The sequence below is a fragment of the Aedes albopictus genome, chromosome 1 (assembly GCF_035046485.1).
Source record: "Aedes albopictus strain Foshan chromosome 1, AalbF5, whole genome shotgun sequence".
Classification (NCBI taxonomy): Eukaryota; Metazoa; Arthropoda; class Insecta; order Diptera; family Culicidae; genus Aedes; species Aedes albopictus.
Genome location: NC_085136.1, coordinates 25,596,136 through 25,621,063, shown reverse-complemented (window position 1 = coordinate 25,621,063; position 24,928 = coordinate 25,596,136). Strand labels below are relative to the sequence as shown.

The 24,928-nt window shown below is 40.2% G+C and overlaps 1 protein-coding gene across 1 annotated transcript; it reads left to right on the top strand.

Annotated features, from left to right (window-relative positions):
- Positions 1-482: 482 nt before the first annotated feature.
- On the top strand, positions 483-23,165 carry LOC109428382 (protein mab-21-like). The gene is made up of 2 exons (XM_019704104.3): positions 483-1,537; positions 21,721-23,165. The coding sequence occupies exons 1-2, from the start codon at positions 1,335-1,337 to the stop codon at positions 22,613-22,615; spliced, it is 1,098 nt and encodes a 365-aa protein (XP_019559649.1). The 5' UTR covers positions 483-1,334; the 3' UTR covers positions 22,616-23,165.
- The last annotated feature ends 1,763 nt before the right edge of the window (positions 23,166-24,928 follow it).

The window sequence follows — 24,928 nt, the reverse complement described above, 5'->3', positions numbered from 1 at the left end:
ACTCTTACCCATTTGTAAACAAACGGGAAAGAGCGGGATGGAGCAAGTTCGAGCAAGTTCAACCTACGTCGTTGAACAGGACTAATAATTGAAATTGATTAAACATAAACGCATGTGACGGATGGTCACGGTCGTCACCGATACTACAGACACTATTAGGGCTGTAACCAAGATAGTCGAGATAGTCCTCCAAAAGAAGCGAACGGGAAATCCTCTATTGCGTGGTTGTCACACTGGACACGAAAAATGCGCAACGTTGTGCCGTGTTGGAGAAAATCTGAACCCAGATACGGATTCAGCGACCGAAAATCTGCCAGAGACCCGTGGATAAGATTGCTTTTGAGACAAACATATTTCGCTGTGTTATTGTAAGAACAACTTTTCCATATAGTTTGAGAACATCTGATTCCAAGCTCCTAGTCGGAAGCCTCTCGCCGAGCTCCCCAAGAACCTTCCTCATTTCACCAGCCCCCTCTGACTCTGACGTTGATAGACAGGAGGATTCATATGTGGTCTGGGTCGGTGTGGGGCTGAGCCTCCCCAATAACTGGATGTTGAGACTTTCTTCTGCTGCTGGTGGTGTGGGGGTGTCGGTGTTTGTATGTGTGTGCGCGCGTGTGTATGTGTGCAGTTCGGTGTGAAAAGTGCAAGCAAGTCGCGTGTTCGTTTCGCGTAAGCTCTCTTTCGCTCTCATCTCATGTTTTCACTCGCCACACTTCCCCCAATACGCATGGCAGGCAGCGCAGTTATGTGTGTTTTATGGACGGCCGGAATGTACATCTTTCATTTGTTTTTCTCCAACCGTGTCCGAATCATCTTCCGCGCGGGTATTGCGATTCTCTGTGTGCTGTTCAGCTCGTCGGGCGGCGGCGGCGCTACACGGACACTACATTGTCTGGGTTTGGGAAGTTCTGTGGCGGAAGCCCTGGGACCGTGGGATTTCGTGGTGTAGGCTAATTTGGTAATCGGATCCGGATCATTCGCGCGTTCGCTTTCCCTCTATCTCGCTCTCTCCATCGACCCCATCGGGCTGGTGTGTAGCGCGCGCGGAAGATCATGTAGCCAGGCGTTTGGTTGTCCGGCAGCCAAAGGGACACTGGCAGTTGAAGTCTTCCGATTCAGCGGCGGTGCATCGTGACGACGACGGCGACGGTGGTTTTATCGCGTTTCGCGCGCGTCACGCGGATTGAATTAGGGCACCTGTCCGGCCGTGGAGTGAAGTGAGAGTGGTACACACGCCGAGTGAAATCGGATTAGCGTTAAAAGTTGGTGCGTTTTTGCTTAGCTGGGTGGTCGCTGGGGGACGACACATAGTTCAACCAAACTGGTGCATAATGTTGGTTCCACCGGAGATGATTGCGGTTCAGTCCAAGACCATATTCCAAATCAACAAATACTACGCCGAGAAGGTCCAGCTGCGGATGGGCAACATTGCCCGGGTGATTCGGGAGATTTGCAAAATCGTTCAGGAGGTGCTGCGGGAGGTGGAAGTGCAGGAACCGAGGTTTATCTCCAGCTTGGTGGAGTGCAATGGAAGGTGAGTATTTAGGTTAATTTGATAGCGACAGTGCTATACTGGGTACTTCTTTCTCTGTCTTCTTGGCGTAACTGGAACAAAGCCTGCTCCTCAGCTTAGTATTCTATGAGCACTTCTACAGCACTTCTACCTGTGAGCATTATGTTTGCATGTGTATATATTCTCTATGCCCAAGGAAGTCAAGTAAATTTCTTTTACGAAAAGTTCCTGGACCGACCAGAAATCGAATCCATCATCCCCAGCATGTCATGCTGGATACCCACGCCTTTACAGCTGTGGCTATATGGGTCCTGGTGCTGAGTGTATCTGATCCTGGAAATTTCCTTGGTTCATCTGAGCATATAGTACATATTTGTATCTATTATTGTCGTAAGCTGTACCAAATCGAAGTCCCCAAGTAACACAGAAAACATCTTTGAAAATGAATTTTGAAAAAGATGTTGTTATACAGTACTGTAATCGTATTTGTACACATCTTGTGTTCGTGTGACAAAAACAAGCTACTGAAAATTATTATCAAACTCAGAACAAGTTAGTGTAACGTAAATTTTACGTTGAATACACAAGATTTTTGTATCGTCATCTTCCTTCATTTGAAGATGTTATGTAGAAAATCAGCAGCACATAGTTATAACATTTGGACTCAAATATGTTACAAATACATGATTTTTATGTTTTAAATACGTTGATGTACACGTTGGCTGTCCTTTCTCATTCACTTGAAAGTTATTTATGAATTTCATTTGCCTTCAAAATACAAGGTAGTTTAATTATGATAGCCACTACAATAGCATCGAACACTTATATTTTATACTCTTCGCTTGTTAATCCCGCTACGAACTAGAAAAACACATTGGTATATGAATTAACAGGTTGGTGACTGTGCAAGTCACTTAAGGCTTGAATGAAAAAGAAGCAAGCCACCATTGAACTTCACTTAGGCCTCCTATTGCCTACACGGTGTGTCTGGTGGACAACATTATTTAAAAAAAATCGGTATCGCTAAAATACCCACCAAACGAAAACTAAGGGTCCCACCTTTCATTTGAGCTTTAAATGAGAAAGTTCTATCGGCGGGTCTGAAACAATTTTTTTTTGATATAGTATGATATTTTTTCGTATTTTCTCAAAGTACTAAGTAATAACGAAAAACAGTTTATCCACAGACAAACAGACGTAACACTCTGATAATTCTCATCGTACACCGATTTAACGGTCTTTTTCAAAATTTGATAGTTGGCCAACTGCCCAACCGTGGCGCTCGCATAGTTTTTGTTCGAGTTTGACGTTTGCTCACTATCGCCACCTAGTTGGTGGTCGGCCAAACTTAGTGCTTTCAGCATTGGGCGAATATGTTTCCGTGACTATGATTTGAATCGAAAAATGTTCGAAGTGTTACGTCTGTTTGTCTGTGTTTATCCATTGCCACCATGGCTTTCCGACGAAAGATTTTTTTATATGATGTTTATTACACTTCTCAAAAAAGCATAATAGTCCCAAGTGAATAAAAAAATCCAGTAAACAGTAGTCAGTTTCGTGGTTATGGGCAGTAATGCTTGAAAAATTGTAATAGTTTCAAGCAGGTGGAGATGATGAGTTAAATTTAAATTAACATTTGTACCGCGTCACGCTCTAAGACCGTTCGCAATGTTGTTTTATTTTGTATGGCGAAGTTTAAAATTTATAAAACTCGCCATACAAAATTAAACAGCATTGCGAATGGCCTAATACTGGTAATTATTAGTATATCACCGTGTTCCTCCTTATAGCGTGCATTTGAAAAAAAAAAATCAATTATTTGACGAATTTTATTATTTTCTCTATTGAGCAATGCACGATATAAGCACAGACAAACAGACGTAACACTCTTTTACAGGGCACATGCATTTAACGATGAATTCAAATTTCGTTTGATTTCCGCGATCCTTTCACCAGAGGTGCTAATGTTCGATCACTTTGATGCTTGCGAATGTACACGTTGCTGAATGATACAAACGAAACTTACAGGTGATATGTATAGTTAGGCTAACGTCAAATCGCAATCCATCATGGCCGAATGTGTCTCACGCGGTTCTACCAAAAGCGTGTTCATGAAAAAGACAGCAAAAAAAATCCGAGTTAAATAAAATTAAGGAATTTTCTCTAAGAGTTACATCTTCTTGTCTGTGATATAAGGGAATGGCTGTGTCTTCCAAATACCACGAATTGGCTAAAACTGCAAACTGAACATTTTATTGATACTTTTACTTTATAAACAAGTTCTACAAATCTTTAGGCAACGTAAACGTTAAAACATTAAAACACCAAGTCCTTTTTATCATGCACCAATGTGTGCGGGTCAACACACGATGTTAGGGCTAATGCTATATTTAATCATTTTGTTAAGCATGACTTAAATATTTTGAATTCCACTAATGATATTTCGTAAAGAAAAAAAAACATTTAAATGCGAACATTAACCGTTTGAAAAATCAAGAAACATTGTCAATTTATTTGACAGAGCTGTTTTGAGTGAAAAACATCCTTAAGGTCACGATGTTAGGGCATGCCTAGATACTACAATTAATTACAAGACGACATACACTTTCCAGAATCCTAAGATGACCGCAACTCGATATTTTCTGGAATCAAATCTTTAAAACGCGTGTATTTCTTATGGGGCAGGTGGGTCACGACCCATTATTTGAGATAGGTGGGCCTACAATAATGGAGCAAAACTAAAATAAAAATTGTGCTGTTTTATTTAGTTTATTAGTGAAATAGATACTTTTTCATAATATTCTAATTGTAATCCGAGATTTATTGTTCTCAAGGCCGCCATTAACATAATCGTCATAATTGAAAAATCTAAAGCGGTTTTCTCGTCCAAAACTGATATTTTCGTATTAAGAATGTATTCACTGTATTGCTGCAGGAGAATGGAGTACAGTAATTGCATTTTCAATGCAAATATTAAATCTCCTTATAGCATCTTTAGCAGAATTGCAACGAGCACTATCTTTTTGCATCATCGGTAGTAGTGCTAAGTCTGCGCGTTTGCCCGTTAATTAAGGAGAAACTGTAGTTCTTGCAGTACTACATGTTTCAAAATTACAACAAATGTGTATGCTCCGCGTAGAAGATTTAAATTATATTTATACTTAAAGAGAGTAATTCTAAAGGGTATGATCTCATCATTGAACAAATAAACTTTAAATGAATATTTGCGATATATTATCGAGGGATAATACCAACTTCTACATCTGGTATATTTCAGAAAATGTTGTTCAATAATATCAATAACCTGCAAATACAAATAAAAACAAGTTCGGACTTTTCTAATTTATTCTGTCTATTATTTGTATGCTCAACCATATAAAACAAATATCTAAATCAGTGAACATCAACTACCTTGAATGATTTTAATGTTTACAGAAAAAGCTTCTTCGACCACACCACGCACACCTTGGTATGGTTTTCATCGTAACTTTATGATTTCATGTCGTAGTTGTTTCTCTAAAAGTTTGGAGCAAAGCTATATTGAAATTTATTTTCTTTTATTTTTTTATGATTCAATACCTAATTATATACCACATAGCAATCCTTCTAATTAGAGAAAAATGTTAAATGCTTTTACAAGTACCAGAAAGGAACACAAAATGAACGAATACCGGACTCGGTACGTGGTCATTTTATCCGAGCTACTTTGTTGATCGTTCTATTTTTATTGACATCCAAGTCATGGCCTACTACGACTGTAAAATTTTTCGAACCTGTGGTACTGTCGATAAAAACGAGGAGAATGGCAGACGAAATAACTTCTTCTACATGTCAATAAGGAGAAGATGGTTAACACACATACTTAAATATGTATTGGCAAAATTCTATTACAGCTCTCTTAAATATTTTTTTACGCTTGTCTGGGCAACATTTTGTATAAAAAAATTTGAATATGTTTTTATCCGTTTACTCTATTAGTATGATACGTTACTAATGAGCGACCTTATACGAGCCCATTAGGTTACACTCAAGGTGGAAAGGAAGAAAATGCAAGTCTCATAGTAATAAATTTTTGAAAAAAAAAATGATCTAGGACCGCCGATAGAACTTTCTTGTTTTAGCCTCAAATGAAAGGGGGGGCCTTCAGCTTTCATTTGGTGGGTGTCTTAGCGATACCGATTTTTTTAAAATAATTTTGTTCTACCAGCCACACCGTGCCTAACAATCACTTTGGGTACTTACCTGGTGGCTGAATTACACTTAGAAGCAAAGTTTTACACTAAATCGGCTCCGAAAACTATATTAGAAAACAATTTCCTCATATTGGCTCTCTAGCTTTGTTATTGTTATACTTATGTTCAAAACAGGTATCTTAAAACAAAAATTTCATCATTGTTTGCTATTTGTGCAAAAAACGTTACTATGATGTTTTACCAATGTATTTCAAACGCTTCAAATGGTATTCAATAAACATGTTATTGAGACGTACGATACAAGTAATTTGAACGTATTTAGAATGTTTCCCTATCAGGCCAGATGAATTACAATGCCTGCCAAAAGTGTCACACAAACATTATTATTAATAGTCGTTTGCTCATCTACTTGATTTTCTACAAATTAATATTTATCTGAGATAGTTTATTCATTTGATTATATTATAAAATTTCCTTATCCGTAACGACTAAAAATTTTATAGTCATAGACACATAAAATTTCATAATTGAAAATAGCTTACCAAAACTTCCTGACGGCACTGCGATAAGAAGCCACCATATTGCATGTCTGAAAAATTGTTGGAAAAACCTATCCAAGTCAGAGATATGCCAAAAACCTCCTTTCCTATTTCCAATCCAATGGAAAGCGAATGAATTAATGATGAGTGAAATTGCATATTCCACCATAAATTTTGAATGGCACATGAATTTAAGTCATGGTGACCGAACATCAAAATGATAGATTGCAAATAATTTTATTTCAAGCCATCACCAAATAACACATAATAGGTGACATATTCATTTGCATAGTGTGCATTTGACAAATTACGATTTTTCTGCTAGCAACAAGTAAGTATTTACGATGTTGCTGGGAACGAATTCAATACTTAATTTTATGTTATAAGAATGTATTGAAAAACATCTTTAGTAACATCAAAGATGTTTTATAAGCCGCCATTTTTTGCGCTTTTTCGGTGATAAGTGTACGAAAAAACGTTTCTCATATTTGAAACAAAACATTGACGTTTGTACGAAACACGTAATATATACATTACTGTAACAAGTTGTGTTAGTTGGGTCGCGACTCCAAGCACACGCAAAGTTTCAGCTGCGAAGTAAATATGAATCGATTATGTTTCTGTTGTGCACAATTGGTCGGCGTTAAGTCAAACCGGACCATCTGTTTTTCAATGATTTTGGTAAAATATCGGGCAAGCACTGGGGATATCAAATCAAGTGCATTATTTTCAGAAATACCATTGTTCTTTTATATAATAAAACGGTGGTATCATATTTCCCGGAATGCCATCTCCCGGAATGCCATTTTCCGGAGTGACATTTCCCGGAATGACACATTTCCCGGAATGCCATTTTCCGTAGTGACATTTCCCGGAATGACACATTTCCCGGAATGCCATTTCCCGGAATGATGCTCGATCATTAGGGCTGAAGTATGTTAAGCCTAGGTACATCAGAACGAAACTGTCAATAGGCTGAATAGGCCATTATAGGTCTTATGAGTTTTGTGGTGAGTTGCGTGTTATCTTCTTAGCAGTTGAACTGGTAATGAAAGCAATTATAATTCTCAGCCAACTTAATTAGCACAAACATACCACATAGGGTATCGCGCTACTTGGGCGGTGGCTTCTATATTCGTCTGTTTTCCACTATAACTCAGTCAATTTTGAACCAATTGACTTGAAATGTTGTACACGGGTAGATACTATGCCTATCTCACCACATTCCAAAAGTTGTGTCAATTGGTTTAAATTTGACTGAGTTATAGTGGAAAACCGACGAATATAGAAGCCACCGCCCAAGTAACGCGATTCCCTACCTATCTTTTTCTTTATAATTGAAAGAGCTTTTTATCAAGCTTTTAATATATAAACAGCTTTACAAGGACGGCCACTGGGCAGTCTAATGGAATGGTATTATTATGAAACTGTATACACCTCGAAAGAACAGCCTATTTTTAAAAGAAGGAAAAATCTCTGATGGAAGAGTTAGTAGAGTGGCCGCCAATAGTACAGTATAGTTGAAATGTTTGATTATCATAAATGCATATGACACATTCCACACACTTCTACACTGCGGTTTTTGAACTTCATTGAACGATATTTTCGGGTTCATGCTGTCGATTTTGATTCTTTTGGCACCAAAATGAAGATAATTACTTATATTCTTCTAATAGCTCTTGAAATATTGAAAATTGCTTCGAGAAAGTATCAAATTTCTTGGCGTTCGGTAAAATTTCGTCATTTTTTGCGATGGTGTCCCGTTACGCTGTATTTCTCGATTTCTTTCGATGTACAAAGGTCCAATTCCCAATTAGAAAGCATAAAATGAATCTTCTATTCAAATCTGATCGTTTGATATGCTGGTTAGCATGTATTTAACAACATATCAATTTTTGGAAGCAAAAGTTGGATGCTCGTGCAAAACGTAACGCGTGGAATGTGTCACATACTACTAACTCTCTCATCAGAAATTTTTCCTTCTTTTAAAGATAGGCTGTTCTTTCGAGGTATATGTATACAACATTAGCAATTCATTTAATTAAAATGCTATGATGCTGTAACATTGACCACATCATAAACTCTCCCATCAGAGATTTTCCTTCTTTTGAAAATAGGCTGTTCTTTCAAGGTGCACATACCTCGAGCACATATCGAAATCAAACTATTCGACTAGGCTGCCCAATGTCCGTCCTTATAATTTAAGTCATTCAATTAAATGATCTAGCACCATAGCTCCCTAATAACTTTTAACCCAATTTCGCAAAAAATAGTGATTCCGGGAAATGTCACTCCGGGAAATGGTATTCCGGGAAATGGCATTCCGGGAAAATGATCATTCCGGGAAGTGGCATTCCGGGAAAATGATCATTCCGGGAAATGCGTCATTCCGGCAAATGTCATTCCGGGAAATGTTACTCCGGGAAATGGCATTCTGGGAAGTGGCATTCCGGGAAATGTGATACCACCAATAAAACATCTACATAAAAAAACATCCAAAAGTTAAGAGTTATTGAGTTCCTTCGCTTATTTTTACCTGTCTACTCTGCCTTAACGTTGACTTAAGAGCTACAATACCCACTAATCCAAATCAAGTTGCGACATATAAAAGTATATGAAAACTCAAATTTCGCACCCCTGATCACTTTGGATTTTAACCAAAAGCATAATGAAAACAAAACGGAGATAGCGCATCCCGTCGGTATTTTAACGATAACAGATGTTTTTGCAATTTCTCATCGTAATAGCACAGACAAACAGACGTAACACTTCGAACATTTTTCGATTCAAATCATAGTCATGGAAACATATTTGCCCAATACTGAAAGGACTATGTTTGGCCGACAACCAACTAGATGGCGGTAGTGAGCAAACGTCAAACTCGAACAAAAACGATGCGAGCGCCACGGTTGGGCAGTTGGCCAACTATCAAATTTTGAAAAAGACCGTTGAATCGGTGAACGATGGGAATTATCAGAGTGTTACGTCTGTTTGTCTGTGGTAATAGGCTGTTTTATCTCACGCAAATCTGCCAGGAAAAGGCCTACTGTCCCAACACAATTCAGCAGTGCTGCAATGGTTCATTACAGCATTGATTTGCGTTGCATAATGAACTATTACAGCACTGTTTACAGTTTTGATCATCTTCTTGATGCTTTCTGGACGCAGTTTAGAAAAATTGTGACTACTGCACAGTATAACCTGATATGATCAGACTTTCTTAACCCTCGAGCAGTCGCGTCTTTGACTACCTGTAGCGACGCCGCGCTCACGTTGTGCTCCACAAGGGTGCACTTTTCATGGTGCGTGCAAAAATTGTCCATTAGCAGCCCCCTCCCCCCATGTCACACTTTTTGTATGAGACCACACTTTACTGAACACACCCCCTCCCCCCCCCCCCTAAAAGCGTGACGTAATTTATGGACATTGTGTTGCTGATAGCAATGCATCGTTCAAAACACTACGCATTGCTCTTTTTTTTCACAAGAATATATAGAAAGCCATCACAGTTTTTAACTTGCAATAGAATTTCGGCAAATATTTTTTTCGTAAGCTTCTCCTTGATGTTTTGCAGATATTTCGTTTATTTTGTTTTTAGTATTAAAATTTATTTTTAAAAATTTCGCAAAAATGCTTTCCCAACTAATTTTTGCCAATATTATTTCAGGAATTTAGATAAAAAAAATCTCATTTAGCATTTGTTAAATGCTAGAATTTCAACCAAAACTTCCTTCATAAGTTCCGAAAGAAATTTATTCTAGAGATTCTTCTAGGAATTTTCGTTAATTAATTTAAACAGCTAGATTTCTACGCACAGTTAAAGTTCCTTGATATTGTCATATATCTTAAATACTTTAGAAATTGCTTTTTAATTTTCTGTCAGCATTCTCTTAAAATATCCGTTCTTCCGAGATTTTTGTTTTAAATTTTACCAGAAATTTCCTAAATAATTGCTTGTCTAACTTTCCTATGAATCATCGAATGATTGTTACCGGTTTTATTTTCCTGTTGTATGTTCGATTTTAACTTGTGAATATTTGCTAAATTTAATAAGCATTTATAGGGTTCTTCTATCGTTCAGGAGGAATACAAGCCTAGCAACCGGAGTAGTTGCATACTTTTAGGTCATATCTGGCGATACATGACTGCAAGATAGGCAAACGGTTCCTAGCACGGACATCACAATGCAACCGTCTTAGGATTAGTTTTCCTAGACAAAATTAAGCTATGAGCACAGAACAGACTGTTAACAAGACTGCAATCAGGCAAACAAAACATAATTCCAGGATTGACTGATGGACCATAACCAATAAATAAAACTTCGTCAACCTTTGATCGTAAATTGTTACCCATTAGGTTAGCAGGCCAAATTTTATGTTCAGTGTTTTATCAAATTTATGTTTTAAGTGTGTCAATTTCAAAAGAAGAAGAAATCTCAGTTGAAGTGAGAAGTATAAGCAGCAGGAAGTAGAACTTGTGTGACAAAAAGGACAATAAGTCCTTCCCCTTTCAGAGAAGGGGAGGTCTTATATTACCATAGACAATTTGTTTGCCTTCAAACACTTCCACATGCTAAACTCAATTCCATTTCCGTTATTATGGCCTGTCCTTATCATGCAGAAACTTTGTTTCAATTGTTCCGGTAAACGTTGTATTGTCTCGAATGATTTTCTTTTCAAACATCTGATGTAAATTTTTAGGAGTCTAATTTACTTTGTTTATCAGCAATATACCACCATAAGTAAAATTGATATGGTAGAATATTTTTTCAAGTGAACTTTTAGGTTTTTGGGCGACAGTTCCTTAAAGTCACTTGAATTGCCTAGTCAGTTCACCACGCTATTCAAACTGTATTGACCCATAATTGAGGATGACCCATAATTGTTCTATGAGTGTACAAAAAGCGTAACAGAAGGTGGACGGGGATACTGAAGTTCCCGGAGGAGTCATTTACGCCGTATGTAATTGACCCCCTAGAAGGGCCCATATAGCCGAGGCGGTAAACGCACGGGTATTCAGCATGACCATGCTGAGGGTGACGGGTTCGATTCCCGGTCAGTCCAGGATCTTTTCGTAAAGGAAATTTCCTTGACTTCCTTGGGCATAGAGTATCTTCGTGCCTGCCACACGATATACACATGCAAAATGGTCATTGGCAGAGGAAGCTCTCAGTTAATAACTGTGGAAGTGCTCATAGAACACTAAGCTGAGAAGCAGGCTTTGTCCCAGTGAGGACGTTACGCCAAGAAGAGAGAGAGAGAGAGAGAGAGAGAGAGAGAGAGAGAGAGTAATTGACCCCCCTCCCCTCCCTGCTTTCAGGGATTGAAGCATGCGGATTCATCATGTAATCTGCATGAAAAAGAAAATGTTTTCAATGCTTTTGGTACACAGATGCTGTTTTTAAAATTAGTTTTTGAGTTTCAATGTAGATAGATAGACAATAAGTGTCAATTCTTCTAGTCACTTCTGATTAATTCGTAAGCTTTCAAAAAGTACACTTTTGCAATTCTTCTAATACGTTTTACTTATTAGCTATTGGGTTACAACAAGTGAAAGGGTAAATATGTCCTTTTGCACAAAGTGAGTGAAAGGCCACTGCAACTGTGAGTGAATACAGGGTGTGCGGGAATATTTAAACAGGGAATATTTTGGGCAGTTTCCGCTAAGAACTCAGTCAATTATCGACCTTATTTCCTGTACCCAGCTAGATACTGTCTGTATTTAACGGAGTACAAAAATTTAAATTAACCGGTATACATTTGTCCAAGTTATAAACTGAAACTATCCAAAATAGGAAAACAGCAAGATTTTGGAGGAAACTGTTCAACGTGCGTTGTGTATGGATTATTAATTTTTTTGGTAACATTATCAAAAAACTTCATCAGCATAGAAACTTGCTTGATCACGAACATCCACAATGAATCATGACGAAGATGGATACTCTATCGTCGCCACTCGCTATAGATCAAAATCTTCGTATGCGCTTCTTCCACGATTCGGGTCTAAATATTTATACTCGACTGAGAGTCCTGCCATTCACCATAACAGTAGTTCATCTGCCAGCCTTTCACAGGGCTGCTCCGCAGGCACAGTGGCTCCCAATTACACCCGGAAACAAGCTATAGACAGACAGACAGACAGACAGACAGACAGACAGACAGACAGACAGACAGACAGACAGACAGACAGACAGACAGACAGACAGACAGACAGACAGACAGACAGACAGACAGACAGACAGACAGACAGACAGACAGACAGACAGACAGACAGACAGACAGACAGACAGACAGACAGACAGACAGACAGACAGACAGACAGACAGACAGACAGACAGACAGACAGACAGACAGACAGACAGACAGACAGACAGACAGACAGACAGACAGACAGACAGACAGACAGACAGACAGACAGACAGACAGACAGACAGACAGACAGACAGACAGACAGACAGACAGACAGACAGACAGACAGACAGACAGACAGACAGACAGACAGACAGACAGACAGACAGACAGACAGACAGACAGACAGACAGACAGACAGACAGACAGACAGACAGACAGACAGACAGACAGACAGACAGACAGACAGACAGACAGACAGACAGACAGACAGACAGACAGACAGACAGACAGACAGACAGACAGACAGACAGACAGACAGACAGACAGACAGACAGACAGACAGACAGACAGACAGACAGACAGACAGACAGACAGACAGACAGACAGACAGACAGACAGACAGACAGACAGACAGACAGACAGACAGACAGACAGACAGACAGACAGACAGACAGACAGACAGACAGACAGACAGACAGACAGACAGACAGACAGACAGACAGACAGACAGACAGACAGACAGACAGACAGACAGACAGACAGACAGACAGACAGACAGACAGACAGACAGACAGACAGACAGACAGACAGACAGACAGACAGACAGACAGACAGACAGACAGACAGACAGACAGACAGACAGACAGACAGACAGACAGACAGACAGACAGACAGACAGACAGACAGACAGACAGACAGACAGACAGACAGACAGACAGACAGACAGACAGACAGACAGACAGACAGACAGACAGACAGACAGACAGACAGACAGACAGACAGACAGACAGACAGACAGACAGACAGACAGACAGACAGACAGACAGACAGACAGACAGACAGACAGACAGACAGACAGACAGACAGACAGACAGACAGACAGACAGACAGACAGACAGACAGACAGACAGACAGACAGACAGACAGACAGACAGACAGACAGACAGACAGACAGACAGACAGACAGACAGACAGACAGACAGACAGACAGACAGACAGACAGACAGACAGACAGACAGACAGACAGACAGACAGACAGACAGACAGACAGACAGACAGACAGACAGACAGACAGACAGACAGACAGACAGACAGACAGACAGACAGACAGACAGACAGACAGACAGACAGACAGACAGACAGACAGACAGACAGACAGACAGACAGACAGACAGACAGACAGACAGACAGACAGACAGACAGACAGACAGACAGACAGACAGACAGACAGACAGACAGACAGACAGACAGACAGACAGACAGACAGACAGACAGACAGACAGACAGACAGACAGACAGACAGACAGACAGACAGACAGACAGACAGACAGACAGACAGACAGACAGACAGACAGACAGACAGACAGACAGACAGACAGACAGACAGACAGACAGACAGACAGACAGACAGACAGACAGACAGACAGACAGACAGACAGACAGACAGACAGACAGACAGACAGACAGACAGACAGACAGACAGACAGACAGACAGACAGACAGACAGACAGACAGACAGACAGACAGACAGACAGACAGACAGACAGACAGACAGACAGACAGACAGACAGACAGACAGACAGACAGACAGACAGACAGACAGACAGACAGACAGACAGACAGACAGACAGACAGACAGACAGACAGACAGACAGACAGACAGACAGACAGACAGACAGACAGACAGACAGACAGACAGACAGACAGACAGACAGACAGACAGACAGACAGACAGACAGACAGACAGACAGACAGACAGACAGACAGACAGACAGACAGACAGACAGACAGACAGACAGACAGACAGACAGACAGACAGACAGACAGACAGACAGACAGACAGACAGACAGACAGACAGACAGACAGACAGACAGACAGACAGACAGACAGACAGACAGACAGACAGACAGACAGACAGACAGACAGACAGACAGACAGACAGACAGACAGACAGACAGACAGACAGACAGACAGACAGACAGACAGACAGACAGACAGACAGACAGACAGACAGACAGACAGACAGACAGACAGACAGACAGACAGACAGACAGACAGACAGACAGACAGACAGACAGACAGACAGACAGACAGACAGACAGACAGACAGACAGACAGACAGACAGACAGACAGACAGACAGACAGACAGACAGACAGACAGACAGACAGACAGACAGACAGACAGACAGACAGACAGACAGACAGACAGACAGACAGACAGACAGACAGACAGACAGACAGACAGACAGACAGACAGACAGACAGACAGACAGACAGACAGACAGACAGACAGACAGACAGACAGACAGACAGACAGACAGACAGACAGACAGACAGACAGACAGACAGACAGACAGACAGACAGACAGACAGACAGACAGACAGACAGACAGACAGACAGACAGACAGACAGACAGACAGACAGACAGACAGACAGACAGACAGACAGACAGACAGACAGACAGACAGACAGACAGACAGACAGACAGACAGACAGACAGACAGACAGACAGACAGACAGACAGACAGACAGACAGACAGACAGACAGACAGACAGACAGACAGACAGACAGACAGACAGACAGACAGACAGACAGACAGACAGACAGACAGACAGACAGACAGACAGACAGACAGACAGACAGACAGACAGACAGACAGACAGACAGACAGACAGACAGACAGACAGACAGACAGACAGACAGACAGACAGACAGACAGACAGACAGACAGACAGACAGACAGACAGACAGACAGACAGACAGACAGACAGACAGACAGACAGACAGACAGACAGACAGACAGACAGACAGACAGACAGACAGACAGACAGACAGACAGACAGACAGACAGACAGACAGACAGACAGACAGACAGACAGACAGACAGACAGACAGACAGACAGACAGACAGACAGACAGACAGACAGACAGACAGACAGACAGACAGACAGACAGACAGACAGACAGACAGACAGACAGACAGACAGACAGACAGACAGACAGACAGACAGACAGACAGACAGACAGACAGACAGACAGACAGACAGACAGACAGACAGACAGACAGACAGACAGACAGACAGACAGACAGACAGACAGACAGACAGACAGACAGACAGACAGACAGACAGACAGACAGACAGACAGACAGACAGACAGACAGACAGACAGACAGACAGACAGACAGACAGACAGACAGACAGACAGACAGACAGACAGACAGACAGACAGACAGACAGATATAGATAGATATACAGGGGGTGGCCAAAATGTTTGGGATAGGCAACTTTTTTTTCTCTCACAAAAAAGTTCAACATGCCACAGCATGTTACAACTTTTCATAGAGTGAATCAAAAATTCTCAAATTTTGACTGTTTATCAACCTATTATATGTGCATCATTGGTACAAATTTGAGCTCGATTGGTTAATCTTTCGCGAAACTAGAACCGTTTTCGCGAAACACCATTCAGACAGCTCATTTTTCAACTGTCATATCTCAGAAACCAGTGAACTGAATTGAACGAAATTTTTAACGTTTATCAACAATATATAATTGCTTCATAAGCTATAAAACATAGGTACTTTTTAAACGTTTAAAAAAGTTATCATGTTTGTTTGTTTGTTTATTTATTAACGACCCTTTAATCAAAAATGATCATTCGGGTCAGAATGCGAGTTCATTAAATTAAATCTAAATACAAAAAAATTAATTCAAATTTCATTACTGTTTTCTCCGTTTCTCTCTATCGATACTCCTGCGTAACCATTTAATCCATGCGTCCATGTTATCATCGCGGTCGGGCTCGGGATCATCTTCGTCGTCTTCATTCAATTCGATGCTACTCATTTCGAAATCTGGGCTGCGTTCTCTCTGCGACTGTTCAACCTTGCGAAAGAATTTTTCGTTGCTTTCCTGCTTCTTTCTCGGTGGCGATGGCGACTCCGTTGTTGGTTCATTCGTATTCACCACACGCTCGGGCGGCTGTACACTGTGTTGCTGTTGTTTATTTCTCCTTCTTTTCATGCCGGCGGTAGTTGCGACGTCTACCGATAGCTTGTTGGTCGGTTTATTTTCCACCACGCTGGAGTAGCTCAAACGGAAATTCGGCTCGTTCGCTTCGTTCGCTTGTTTGAGTGTCGAGCTACTATCGCTCGCGGTTTTGTTGACTGTCGATTGTTTGTCAGGCTTGATTTTAATTGCTCTTTTATTTTGTACACATGTACTGCCGGGATGGATTGACACTTTTTGGACCTTTCTCGAAAAAATGTAATTTTTTTACATCAATGTCATTAAATTTTTAAACTGATATTCAAAGATTTTCTACACTGCCGTAATTCTGCAAAGTGACATAAGCGACATTGATAGTTTTGGCCCATTTTTTGTTATTTTGCGTAAAGCTCTAGCTCATCCTCTAAGTTTCTTTGCATAGATGATAGATTACGACTAGATCTTGCATTCTAGTACAGCAGGTATACCACAGTGTTATTTTTACACCAGATATAATATATAATATACCAAAAAATATCGGCATTTTGAATGGCGCTTACATCACTTTTCAGAATTATGGCAGTACATCTGTTCTCAAGATATCTCTAATTAGATATAATAGAGCCCATATGGATTGAAGGAAGACCATATTTAGTAATTTTTGTGTGTGTAAATTTGACTTATTTTCCTCTGTATGGATGAAAATGTCAAACCGGTATAACTTTATTGGTGGTGAGAAAATATTACATTTTATAATGTCGCATCAAGTATCAATATATTGTTGATAAACGTTCAAAATTTCATTCAATTCGGTTCACTGATTTCGGAGATATGACAGTTAAAAAATTGGTTGTCTTAAAAATAGTGTTTTACGAGAACGGTTCTAGCTTCGCGAAAGGATTAACCAATCGAGCCCAAAATTTGTACCAATTATGCACATATAATAGGTTGACAAACAGTCAAAATTTGAGAATTTTTGATGCACTGTATGAAAAGTAACAGCCTGTTGAACTTTTTTGAGAGAGAAAAAAAGTTGCCTATCCCAAACATGTTGGCCACCTCCTGTAGATAGATAAGCGCATTAGACTGAGTCAACCAGGTTAATGTTTGAAGCAATGCTTTCCGATCCCTTTTAGCGTCTAAAACAACAAACTGTGTCAAATTTGGGTGTGATTGGTTGCGTACTCGCATTCTATTTTGCGATTGAAATTTGTATGGGACTTATTGGGGAAAAGCGTACTTTCTTGCATTTTCTCATCTATGGTACAAATATGTTCAAAATCCTTTAGCTGATAATGTGATAGCATAGCCTAGGATATGCCGAAAAACTTTGTCCAAAACCGCAAAGTGATCCGACAAAATTTGCGAAAACATATGCCATAGATTTAGTCGACTAGTTCTAAAACCACGAAATCCGAAGAAAATTAGTTAATATTTTTAATTTTCCTGTCGGATACCCAATAATATTCATTACCGTGTAGTTTTACGCGTAATTTGCATTTGGCTTTGCACGAATTAGGCGTTTATACTGATATATAATGTGCTGGGTACCACCAATGCTTGATCGATATGTGCAGATTATTGAGGTAGACCAGAGGTTCCCAAACTTTTTGCTACCGCGGCGCCTTTTGGCACCAACTACTTTTTACAAAGAATTTTAATAATTTTAACACCTCCAGTTCAAAATTTCAAATATAAATCGTAAACAAAAGCCTTCAATGTCATGCTTTCTCATAATTAAAAAACAAGAAAAATTGCTTAAAGATTCGCAGAATATAACACAAATTTTAGATTTCTGGAGGATTGCATTGCAAAACTTTTAAATTTGTTAAACAAAGTACGTAGATAACCAAATTTTAGGGAAAATAGATATAAATATGGATTGTTCAGAAGCTGTCATGACGGCTGACAGTGATGGTGAGGGGTCATGTTTTTGTATTCGGAACTCAAAAAACTCAACTCAAATCAATAATAGAACTAAAAAAAATGGTTTTCAGAATCATGCATGAAATTGACACACAAATTGTCGCAGATTTTTTAACGATAAGGGAACGTCCATAAATTACGTCACGCTTTGAGGGGGGAGGGGGGGTTCAGCAAAGTGTGACGACCCATACAAAAATTTCATAGCTCTCATACAAAAAGTGTGACAGGGGGGAGGGGGGGGTTGAAAATGGGCATGTTTTGCGTGACGTAATTTATGGACGCCCCCTAAGGAGCTCAATTATAGAGACAAACAAACAACTTATGATAGTGATGTAAGTATAAATGTCGTCCCGAAGCGTTTGAGACAGCACGAATCGCGATGACAGTATTATGGAAAGAACTTCAAAAAAGTTTCATGAAATATTTACTTTGAATTACAAGCTACTGATAAAATCAAAAACTAAGCAGAAGCATAAAAAGTTCGTATAACAATTTGAGAGTCTTTACAAAAACTTTCAAAATTCCGGGAATTCAAAAATTGTGTGAAAATCTATATGTTTCATGAGGATATTAGAAATTCCGGAAAACATTCGTAGACTTTGGAATGAATACTTTTTAATTTTTAGAAGAGGGAAATCCCCTTTGAATGACTTTCTTTTGAAGTCGTACTCAAAAAGGCAAGACATTGGTATAGAATACAAAAAAAGGGGTTTGAGGAGACACTATAGTTTTGCCAAACAATACAAAAACAACTAAAAATATATTCTGCCTTCAATAATAAGAGTTTGTTCTTTGTGCTTTGGCTCAAAAGCCTGCGGCGCACCTGAGAGATGTTCACGGCGCACCAGGGCGCCGCGGCGCACAGTTTGGAAAGCACTGAGATAGACCTTTAGGACCCTATTGTATTACAGGATCAAATATTTGTCCAAAAAGAAACTAATACTCACCCATCTTGCTTGACTCGATCGAATTTTCATTAGTGTCAGATTTTGTTTCTACATGGAGTTCTTTCCTAGTCAAATATTGCGCGCAAAATGCATGTGTGTTGAGTTATTTATTTTTGACAGATTTTTTGTTGTGATAGTGTGAAATTTAGCGATTTGCTGTATCGCGTAAGCCTTCGCTGGAAGAAACCTTTATGTTGTTCAACAAAACAAATTTTCAGTGAAAAAAACCATATTTGGCCCTGTGTACTCTCACAGAATTGGGATAAGCACGACAAATCAAGTTACATTAGATTGCTTAGATTTATCGGTTGCTCGGTTGTTTTAACAATCGGTAACAATATGTTTTAATTATGTTATATTTTTGTTACAACTTTCTAGTCGGGATGTGCCATGTTTTTGAACTTTTAGGCTGGTTTTATTAAGTGGAAACAAACTATCATATCATTTTACAAACTTGAAAGCAGTTTTTTCACTCAAAATCCAACCAATGTATAAAAAAAAAATAAGGCTGACACAAATTTCGATTTTCTCTTATGTCACCGCCCCCTCGGAAAATTTTGCTCGAAATTCAACATTTTGAGGGGGGACACCAATAAATTATTCAAGAAATTTTGAAATTTTAAGGTAAAATTAGAGTTGCACAGAAAATTTCTTAACAAATCCGATGAGTTTATAGATTTTGCCGAATTGTTTGGGTATATCTTCGTCAAATACATTTATTATTTATTGTCCTCCCCCTTAGCGAGTCAACGAGTATTGTGACAAAAGAAGAAAATGAGATTTGTTCCGGCCTAAGTACACTTTTTCAAATATTTGGATGACAGAGAATTTTTTTTTAATAACGACTTTGTGATTTCAGGAAAAACTGAATTGAATTTGAATAGTTGATGATTGCTGATGGTTAAATAATGGTTTCTTGAATCTTAAGTGGATTTAGTTAACTGTTAACTGTTATTTTTGAGGCACGGGCATAACAAATGTGTTCGAGGCCAACAAGGTATCAGCACCAGTCAAATATTCTGACTCCAAATGTTAAACATAGGAATTTTCAATTAGATCTACAAGTATAACTTTTCTCGTGGAAAAAATTGTCGGTTCCGCGAGGGGATTTTGTCGATGAAATTGCCAATGAAACGGTGAATTGGCCATTGAATCAAGCAATGTGATACTAAATATTGTCAGTTCTATGGATTCTATTATTTTCCAGGATTTCTTTTAAATATGTAGCTAGATTAAACCAGACATGACTAAATCTTCAACTAAACAAACTCAAATTTTGCAGCGTTGCGCTTCTTCTTCTTCTGTATGATTCTATTTCCCCACTGGAACTTGACCTGCCTCGCTTCAACTTGCATTGCATGAATTTGCACATTGTGAGGCAAGGACAATGATACTCTATGCCCAGGGAGTCGAGAAAATTTTCCCGACTGGAACGGGAATCGAACCCGCCATCTCCGGATTGTCGGTCCATAGCCTTAACCACTAGGCTAACAGGAGAGCCCAGCTAATGCTTAAATAAATGGTAAAATGGTTTCTGAGTAATGGACTACCCGCTTGGCGCACACCCACAGTTGATCAGCAGGAGTAAATCCATTTTATTTTGTATGGTGAAAAGCATCTAAACTTGAATTACTTGAAATAGAAAGCTTTTACTGAAAAAATACTTGATAGGCTTAATAGTAGTCACCATTGTGCACGACCAATACCAAATATTTTTTCGAATAATGTATTCCACTTCGATAAATTTACCTTTAGATGCTATTCGCCATACAATATTTTTGCGATTTACTTTTACGATTTTTCGCGCATAGAAGCTAGCGCCACATTGGTCGAAGCGGAGAGTAGGAAAACAGCCGATGTAGTTAATTCATTGGTTAATATCAATGAATTCAAGTAATTTCCCATTGGTTATCACATACTCTACAGGAGAAGGTCTATACATTATCTTTGCAAATTATCCTTGCTGTGAGTGCCTCGAATGCCTTGTATAAGCCCAGGGCCGGTTCTAAGCGGGGCCCCACATTTTAGGGGGCCCCACATAAACCATTTTTGCTTGCTACACGTTTATTTTTTGCATATTGCTCAAGTACTGTTTGAAAGATGAAAAAATGGCTCATCGCAATAGTACCTCCGAGGGGCCTCCACATCCACTCCAGCCCCCACAATTCTTAATCCGGGCCTGTTTGCGCCTGTCTCTTGATTTCGTAGCCTAAGATAAGTCCTTAATACTTTTTCTTCTTCGTTTATCATTTACAGGTTCGAAGGCATCGAAGTCGTTACGCCCAACTCCTTTGAAGTGGTGCTCTACCTGAACCAGATGGGAGTGTTCAACTTTGTCGACGATGGATCCCTCCCGGGAGCAGCCGTGCTCAAACTGAGCGACGGCCGTAAGCGATCCATGTCGCTGTGGGTGGAATTCATCACCGCGTCCGGGTACCTTTCGGCGCGCAAAATCCGCTCCCGTTTTCACACTCTAGTCGCACAAGCCGTGGAAAAGTGTCCCTACCGGGAGATGGTCAAGCTCGTTCCGGACACGACCGAGGTCAAGCTCAAGATCCGCGAACGGTACATCGTGCAAATCACGCCGGCGTTCAAATGCACCGGTATCTGGCCGCGGTCGGCGGCCCACTGGCCCATTCCGCACATCCCGTGGCCACACCCGGCGCTGGTGGCCGAGGTGAAGTCCGAAGGGTTCGACCTGCTGTCCAAAGAAAGCGTCATCCTGCAGGGTAAGAACGCCAACATCGAGGGCGATGCGTGGATCTTGCACTTCACCGAGGCGGAGAACCGGCTGCTCCAGGGAGGCTACCGGAAGCGCTGCTTGAGCATACTGAAGACGCTGTGCGATCGGCATCTGGATCTACCGGGTGCTCCCATAACGTACTACCATTTGAAGACGCTACTACTGTACGAGTGCGAGAAGCATCCACGGGAAGTGGAGTGGGACGCCAACTGTATCGGGGACCGGCTGAATGGGATATTTCTGCAGCTGATTTCCTGTCTGCAGAATCGACGCTGTCCGCACTATTTTCTGCCCAGTTTGGATCTGTTCAAGGGGAAGTCGCCGACGGCGCTGGATAACGCTTCGAAGCACGTGTGGAAGCTGTGTCGAGATATTCTGACCAGCACCAAGGCGTTCGATCGGTTGTAAGGTGGGTGCGGTCTGGTAGCAGGAGAGTCATATCTGAGCAGAGTGGTTTTCGCTGAAGCCAAGAGGGAATTTTAAAATAATAAATTTCGTTGCGCAGTCATCATTTATTTCATCGAACAACACTTATCAAATCCAAGAAAAAAAAACTTGTCAGCAACGTATTTTTTTTTATTCTTAATCACTTAACCTAATTTACAGCTCTATTGTCCACTGGGGCACTACGTGAGCAATTTCAATTGACAGCTGCACTTACATTTTGTACAGCGCCTAGATTCTATTCTACTTTATCGAACTGGTTGCCTTTCTGCTGCTTTCATTTTTTCTACTTCATACCTAGTAGAATGATGAGCACAAGGATGATGATGGATGGCCGTTGTTCCTTTCCAGTCCGATTGGGGGTCCATTATGAGTAGCAGTTCGCCGATGTCCAGGTATCCGGGTCCGTTTGAGCCATGGGGCTCAGAAGAGGGTCAGTGTCAGTTGCTCTCGGGGGAAAAGCAACTGACGAAAAATTGCAAGTGCCGGGGCTGGGAATCAAACCCATGACCATCCGCATATGAAGCGAACGTGTGACCAACTACGCCACGGGCCCCGGCCGTCAGCAACGTATTGAAACATACAAATTTGAAATGAGTGGACCTTCTACAAATTTCGGCATGGTTTCAGCGAGAATCACGCTGCAGTGAATCCAAAAGGAGCAAATAACGAGCAACGGATGTATACGATATTGTGACAAAAATTTTCTTGTTTTTTACTAAGTAGATGAAATTTTTAACTAATATTTAAGTGTTATTGGAAATGTTTTGTTTCGTGGGAGTGCGCTGTTGCTGAAAAGCGATTTTATTCTTTATACTTTAAACTAAAGCAAACGATTAGGAATATACGTTCAGACGTAGCAGTAGGTGCATGTAACGTGTTAATACATATGTAATGGATTTTTGAGTTTTCTTTTTATCGATTTGAGATGATTGCAATACTTTTATTTATATGATACACATTATAATAGCGCAAACGAAGCTTGTTCAAAATAATAAAAAATAATATATATAAAACAACTAACGGATATTATAATACAACTTTTGCGGAAAGTTCAACTTTCAAAAGTCATAAGCATAAGTGACACAGTGTAGTTTTTTTTGTCGTTATTGTGAAATGTCCCTTGAAGACCATAGCATGCTTTGCGAGCGATCATTTTCACACCGCCCATCTTTTGTTGCTCTGTTCCACTTGTTCCACAAATTCAGCCGGCCGAATGGTAAAACGACTAGTGGCGATACGCCATCTAGTTCAGCGCATTTTTTTCCCTTAACCGGATTTGTCAGACGATTTTGCAGAGCAAATTCCATTTGATTTGACGTTTCCTCCCAACTGCGTCAAGAGTGGACATTTTTGCAACTTAGCTTAAAACAGTTTATTGCTACTCCATATAGGCTCAGTGTACCAGTTATGGCTATAGTACCTCAAATTTGCCATAGTTGATTTTCAACCTTTAAAGATATAAATCAACAACAAAAAAATCGTGAACAACAGATCACGAACACAAAAGATGATTGCAATCATTCAAACTTCACAATTTGCTCAAATTATGGTAGAAATAAATCATTTTCCTTAACTTTTCGGCCTCCTTGCACCCTATTTCGCCATAGTGTACCAGTTATGGCAACTCCCATAAGGAATGCATGTAAATAGTGCGAAGTGGAACCCAAATTAACAAATGTGTCCACAACTGGTACAGGGTTCCTATCATTGGCACACGCCGTAATAAATACTAAAAGTTGTTTTGGCTCCGTTTCTATATTTTTCCTGTAAAGTATTAAAACAAATCAATCGTTTGACTTATTGTTTACATTCATCGGTCTTCTTCTTATTTTTATAGAAATAGTTTTTCTTAGGTGGTGCGATAACTGGTACAGGCACCCTACAGTGAACGGAATCTCCACGAGATTTTAGGGGGAATCTTCACGAGATTCCAGGGGAATCTCCACGAGATTGCGAGGAGAATATCTAGGAGATTCCTGGGAGAATCTCTACGATATTTTAGACAGAATTACCACGAAATTCTAGGGAGAATCTTCACCAGATTCTAGGCACAATCTCCACAAGACTCAAAGAAGAATCTCCACGAGATTCTAGGGAGAATCTCCACGAGATTGTAAGAAGAGTATATTCGTGCTTCCAGGGAGAATCTCCACGAGATTAGAGGGAGAATCTCCACGAGATTCGAGGGAGAATCTCTACGAGATTCTAGGGAGAATCACTACGAGATTCTAGCGAGAATCTCTACGAGATTCTAGGGAGAATCTCTACGAGATT

Coding starts and splice junctions, on each gene's coding strand:
- LOC109428382 (XM_019704104.3), top strand. CDS start 1,335: ATGTTGGTTCCACCGGAGATGATTGCGGTTCAGTCCAAGACCATATTC. Junction 1,538..21,720: donor TTGGTGGAGTGCAATGGAAG/GTGAGTATTTAG, acceptor TATCATTTACAG/GTTCGAAGGCATCGAAGTCG.